The sequence below is a fragment of the Chrysochloris asiatica genome, unplaced genomic scaffold (genome assembly GCF_000296735.1).
Source record: "Chrysochloris asiatica unplaced genomic scaffold, ChrAsi1.0 scaffold00234, whole genome shotgun sequence".
Taxonomy (NCBI): domain Eukaryota; kingdom Metazoa; phylum Chordata; class Mammalia; order Afrosoricida; family Chrysochloridae; genus Chrysochloris; species Chrysochloris asiatica.
The window spans coordinates 2,420,497-2,426,938 of NW_006408752.1; the positions used below are offsets into that span (position 1 = coordinate 2,420,497).

General features: G+C 40.0%; 1 protein-coding gene across 1 annotated transcript; it reads right to left on the minus strand.

The window, feature by feature from the left end:
- Nucleotides 1-2,900: 2,900 nt before the first annotated feature.
- S100Z (S100 calcium binding protein Z) lies at nucleotides 2,901-5,080 on the minus strand. Its single transcript, XM_006873289.1, has 2 exons — nucleotides 4,936-5,080; nucleotides 2,901-3,061 (listed from the first exon to the last, which is right to left on the minus strand). The coding sequence occupies exons 1-2, from the start codon at nucleotides 5,074-5,076 to the stop codon at nucleotides 2,903-2,905; spliced, it is 300 nt and encodes a 99-aa protein (XP_006873351.1). The 5' UTR covers nucleotides 5,077-5,080; the 3' UTR covers nucleotides 2,901-2,902.
- Nucleotides 5,081-6,442: the final 1,362 nt, after the last annotated feature.

The following is a 6,442-nucleotide window of genomic DNA, read 5'->3' on the forward strand; positions in this document are numbered from 1 at the left end:
ATAAATGTTGTCCTTTTGATTTTGAACAGTTGATCATTCCTTGATGAGTATACCTCACAGTATTGTTGTCCCCCTATATACCTACCCACTTGGATGGAAATTGGTCCACCCACAAAGACCAGTTCCTTTCCAGACCTAAAGGTCACAGACCAGTTGTTGTTGTTGTTAGGTGCCATCGAGTTGGTACCGACTCATAGCAACCCTATGCACAACAGAATGAAACACTGCCTGGTCCTGGGCCAACCTCACAATTGTTGCCACAATTGAGCCCATTGATACTGCCATTTTGCCAATCCATCTCGCTGGAGATCTTCCTCTTTTTCTCTGACCCTCTTTTTTTAAAAAAATAATTTTGACTTTTGTTCCACACTGTCTCCCACTCTATCCAGGACCTTCTAATGTGATCCCTTTCAGAACAGTTAGTAGTTGTAGCTGGACACCATCTACTTCTGTTCTTCTAGTCTCAGAGAAATGGACACTGATGTTCACAGGATCCATTAGTCATTGGATTAATTGATTCTAAGCATCTTCAATTTTCATGGCTCTTCTGTCTTCCACACATGAAGAGATATGAGAAGCACTTCAGATGGTCATTCATGACAATGCTCAATTTTTTATTCTTGTCTTAGTCTTCCTTTCAATAGACTCCAAGCTTCAAAAAAAAAAAGTTCTTCAAAAACTTTCTTCTCTAGATTTCTGAAGCACCATTAAAATTTTTTTTAATTAAATAAAAAACCCTGAATAGTTTTCATCTTGTCTTGAGGGGTCTGGTGAAAGGATATGGGGATAGGATTTTCATGATTCAATAGTGAATAATTCTTACCATGACTAATTGTGATTGTCACAACTGTAAAGGCATATGTTTTGTAACAAAAAGGGGGGAGTATTTAATCTTACATTTCAGGAACAGGGGACCCTAGGACCATCAAGGGAAAAGAGGATGAGCATTGGAATGTGGGACCCTATCAAGAGAAGCAGCACCACCAGAGATGGAGGCAGAGATGAGGATACGGACAGATAGAGCAGCTGAGGACTCTAGACTCATGGAAAGAGAAAAGCTGAGTGCTGGTGGCCAGGAGGCAGGCTTGCAGAATGTGCCCTTGGGTTGTTTGGATAATTATATATTCCTGAGTGTTGTTGTGTACATCAACAAAAAAAAAAGAAGAAAGAAAAGAAAATCCCAAGAACCACAAAAACAGAGGGAATGGAAGCAAATACTGTTGAATGGTAATGCACTGAGGGGATTGTAATCATTGTAATGATATGAAATATGATGGGATGAGTGCAAAACTGATGTTCTCCTATGTAAACTACCACTCAACACACAATAAAGGCTTTAAAAAATCAATAATAATAAAAAAAGAAACCTCCAAACCAGTCACTGTCTGACTCATGGTAACTCCATATGGGCAGAGTGGCCTTCTTGATTTCCTTTCTCACTCCTGACTCTAACCTAGTATCATTTGCTGGCTCCTCTTATTGAGAACTAACTCTTGGATTTTTCTTCTTTTCTACTTTCACATCAAAGGAGCTCTGGTAGTGTAGTGGTTACGAATCAGGCTGTAAACTTTAAGGTCAGCAGTTCGAAACTACCAGCTGCTCCATGGGAGAAAGATGAGGCTTTCTGCTCCCGTAAAGATTTACAGCCTCGGAAACCCTGTACAGGGTGGCTGTGGGTTGGAACCGACTCGATGGCACTTAACAACAACAACACTTTCACATTCTAAGTGATCTCTCTAGTTCCATGGCTAAAATGATATAGATGATGTTGTTGCTGTTGTTGTCAAGTGACGTCGAGTCGATTCCGACCCATAGTGACCCTGTATAGGATTTCCAAGGAGCAGCTGGTGAGCTTGAACCACTGACCTTGCAGTTCAAATGGCTTTGTAGTCTGGCACATTCATCCACAGCGCCACACCAGGACTCCAATATAGATGATAATGATAAAGACTCCTAAATCTCAATTGCCTGTCCCAAACACTGGAATCTAGACTACATCAGCTGCCTCCTGTAGGATCAGCAATGGACTGCCAGCCACAAAGTTGGCAGTTCAAACTCACCAGCTCCTCCTCAAAAGACCCCTATACAGAGTCACTATGAGTTGGAACCACTTGACAGCACTTAACAACAATATTTGCTATCTCTACTTGGATGTTCAGTAGGCATCTCAAACAGAACCATTGCTTTCCTCTCAAATCCCCATAACACATAACTGTCCCTCCCTCAGTCTTTCTCGTCTTAGTAAAATTGCATGACTTACTTAACCAGATGATTTTAAAGTTAGTGATTATGTTCCACTACTGTAACAGAAACCAACAGGAGAGTGATTAACTCCCACATGTAACCAGAGGACCAGAGGCAGGTATACCAGGACTGTGCAGTGGCTTCTCAGTAGCAACAAGGTCCCAGGCTTCTTCTACCTTCTCCATCATTGTCATAGTTACAAGATCAGTTCCACTTCCAACCTCAAATCCACATTCCAATGGAAAGAAAAGGGAGGCATTAACATAGTATAATAACTTTTAATAATACAGGAACTTTTCAAGTAGGGAATACAAGATTTATTTGAAAGAGTTGTTTGAAGTCAACATATTAAGGTATACATCATTTTATGTATAATATAATAACACTAGCAACAGATTATATGACTCATGGTGTGTTACTGTGGGCTCAGCACTGGACTACAAACCACAAGGCCAGCACTTCAAATGCACCAGCCGCTCCTTGGAAACCCTATACAGAGTCGCTATGAGTTGGAACTGCTTTGACGGCACTTAACAACAGCAACAACAATGCTAAGTCATTAAATAACATTACTGGGTCTATAAATCTGAAAAGTACCTATAGATGAATTAAATAACTTGCTTATAGCATTGCCTTTATATTAGCTTACTACTTATCTTTAGTTTCCTTTTTTCTTCAATTGTTCTACAAAGTAATCGTTACAAGCAACAGTCAGAGCGGCCACCATGACCACGAATTCATTAAAATCCACTTCATTGTCCTTATTGGCATCCAAGTCTTGCATTATCTTATCAACCAACTGGGGATCCTTTTGACACTAAAAGAAAAAAGAAAAACTCTAAGACCCATGCTTTGAGTCCCATGATAACAGTTGGAGTCGCATCTCCTTTTTATGTCCATTACAATTTTTGTCCCTATTTTGAGCACCTAACAACAATTTCTAAGAGTCTATTTGCTGGTAGTATGGGACCAGGCACATATTCTAAAAGGAGTCTAGCCTCTTCCCCAGTGCCATATAATCCTGGCTTAGATTTAAAGACAAAGAAGAACAAATAACTGTTGATCAAAATGAGTTACTGATGCTGAAAATGAATTTGCACATCATCAGAGGGTTGGGGACCAGGTTACTGGGAGGCAGGCAGCCAGATAATGTGGAAAGAGATAGGCTTTGGAGCCCAAAAGAACCACTCTACCATCTACCACCAATGGGACTTTCAGCAAATCACTTAACCTCTGTTTTCAAAATTTCCTATTTTGTAAAAAGATGAAAATCTCTACCTTTAAGTTTGGGGAATATTTCAACACAACTTTTGAAAAGTGCTTAGCACTAGGATTGCTAGATCTAGCAACTGAAACCAGAGGCCATCAGTTAAATTTGAAGTTCAGATAAACAATAAGTAAAGCTTTAGTATAAGCATACCCTAGCTATTGCATTCAGTAAACTGTAGCTCATATAAGGATGACTACATTTTATGGGCTTCAGAAAGGGTGGAGCTGTGAGCACCCACGTCGCCTATGATTAGTGGTTGATGAGTAATGCTTCCAAAAACTCGTTTCCTTCAGAAATTCCCCATTGCCCTCTCATTAGCTGCCAACCATTAAATGCTTGGAAAGTTACATTTCATTGATCTGCTACAACTTGATGGAAACGGATAAATTTAACTTGAATACATCAATGGCCAAGTCTGACCTACTGAGCCTTTTATGCTGAACGTTATATGATATAGGCACCTGAGTTTGGAAAAAAACAAAACAAAACAAAACAAAAAACCCCACAAATTTCCTGGGGACTTTTAAAATTACTAAGAAGGTACCATGAAGAGTTATTATATCTTTTTTTAAAGTTTTACTTTAAGCTTTTACCATAGAGAGTTGAGTGAGAGTATCATAATTAAATCACTGTGGTCTTAATACCAGGTTTAGAGAGCATAACATTATGCAAGATGACACAGGGTGCTAAAAGCCATTCAAGGAAACTCCGTAAACATCTCAGTGTAGTGTTTCCCTCAGCAGAGGCTCCAAACCCTACACTGTTAGGCTCATATATAAATTTGAGCCCTTTGCTATTTTAAGATGTGAATCTGGTTTTGCACTGGGTAGCATGCCAGACACATCTTTGCCATTGATCCCAATCAACTTTTGTTTGCCTGACTAAACTGTCTAAGCATGTGTCATTCACTAGAAAGTATGTCCCAGCATAAACTACCTTAGACCTAATTTCTAATCCAACACATAAAATTAATTTGCAGACATCTGGGCATAGCTGTTGGTACAACTAGCTCTGTCATTGACACACGGTGAGACTGAATCATTGATGGAAGGCATCAATATCAATTTTAGTATTTGGAAAACCTAACCAATATAACAGACAGCACATGACTCTACAAGAATGTCCAGGAAGCAAAGGTCTCTTGTGTTTGCTTCCCATGAACTTTGAACCTCAAAAGAAATGCAAGTTATACTTGTGACAGAATCCTGAGACTACGTATGAAAAGTCAGTCCTTGAAGTTGAGCATTGAAGAAAGCCTCAAATATAATTTTTAACATTTGAACCAATAGATCTTTGATCCTCAACATAAATCATTCTGTTCTAAAGTGCCCAAATCATAAGAAATTATGTATAGAACTGAGTCTCTGAAGCCGTACCTCAGCTGCCTTGTTCTGACTTGAGGCAGAAAAACCGTGACTCACCGAGAGGAAATCCGTGAGCTCTTGCTGCATGAGCATTTTCAGTTCCCCTTTGCTGAGCTTAAATTTATCCCCTTCCTTGCACGAGTACTGATGGAAGATTCTAATCATGCTATCCATGGCAACTTCCAGCTGCGTTGGCATAAGGGCAGCACACCACCACCAAATGTAGGGAGAAAGCACTTGTTCAAACTAAGCAAATGAAGAAACATCAACATTTTCATTAACACAGAATCATACCATCCATCCCCTGAGGCACACCACTATGCAAGTGATAGTGATTAGACTATAATAGTGGTGGTAGTGTGCTGTGGAGTCGGTTCCCACTTATAGTGACCCTGTATAGGGTTTCAGAATCTGTAAATCTTTACAGGAGCAGAAAGCCTCATCTTTCTCCCATGGAAGGACTAGTATAGACTATAATAAACTTAAGTTAAAGAAAGAGTTCTACCCACACCAGGAAAAACTGCAAATGAAACCCTTACAGGTGACTTTTTTCTCTTCCCCATCCCTACTTTCCCAAGATATAACAGGTTCAGTGTGCTCATGAGTTAACAGACAATTACAGAGTCATCTTAAAACACAAATTTTTAAAAGAGAAAGCAAAATGAGGAAGAAAAGAGCAACTTTGTACCTGTTCAGACAACGTGCAGCTCTGTCAACAGGTGTTTACAATTAGACTCTTATGTATTTATACCTCGGGTGCTACCCTAGCAACCTGGTCCCTGAGAAGACAAAAATTACCAGTGACAAGAGACTCACATACAGGTGCTTCTGTGTCTGTTTTTAATCACCTGGATGAACAGGTGTGATCTGCTGCCCCGTGGGACACCCAGGAAGTACAGGAGCCCAGGTGTGCATTAGGTGAGAAGACAACAGAGGAAAGAGGAAAGGCCTCCTGGTATCCCTTCATTATGTGAGCTCAGTTAGCAATGCAATTAGAATGCTAGGAAATTGATGATGTCAGAGCTCTAAAAATAAGTGAAGAAGCAATAATAATATTAATAGCATTATTAATATTAAAATGATATTTTCAGCAAGAATAGTTCAAACCTCAACAAAGGTTTGCAACTCCTCGACAAAGCCAATGCTAAAGTTAAGGGGATAAACACAGCAAACTAACACAATGGACCCCAACTCCTTGTCATAGAATAGATTCCAACTCATAGAGACCCTAAAGGACAGAATAGACCTGCCCCTCAGGGTTTCCAAGGCTGTGATCTTTACAAGAAACCAACTGTTTCTGCAAACACTCCTTCACAGTGTCTAGTAGGTTTGAACTTCTGATCTTTCAGTTAGCAGGCAAGTGCCTTAACCACTGTGCACTAAGGTTCTTTGGACAGTTGTGTGAAAAATGAGGAAGTGCTTCATGTGCTGACTCGTGTGGGTCAAGTCGATTCTAACTGAGAATGACCTTGTAGGACAGAATAGAACTGCCCCATAGAGTTTCCTAGACGGTAATCTTTCTGGGAGCACATCACATGGTCTTTTCTCCCACAGAGTTACCGGT

Excerpts from the sequence above, each read along its gene's own strand:
- S100Z (XM_006873289.1), bottom strand. The coding sequence starts at position 5,076 with ATGCCAACGCAGCTGGAAGTTGCCATGGATAGCATGATTAGAATCTTC. Across the intron at positions 3,062-4,935 it reads AGCTCACGGATTTCCTCTCG|TGTCAAAAGGATCCCCAGTT; the intron begins GTGAGTCACGGT and ends TTTTTCTTTTAG.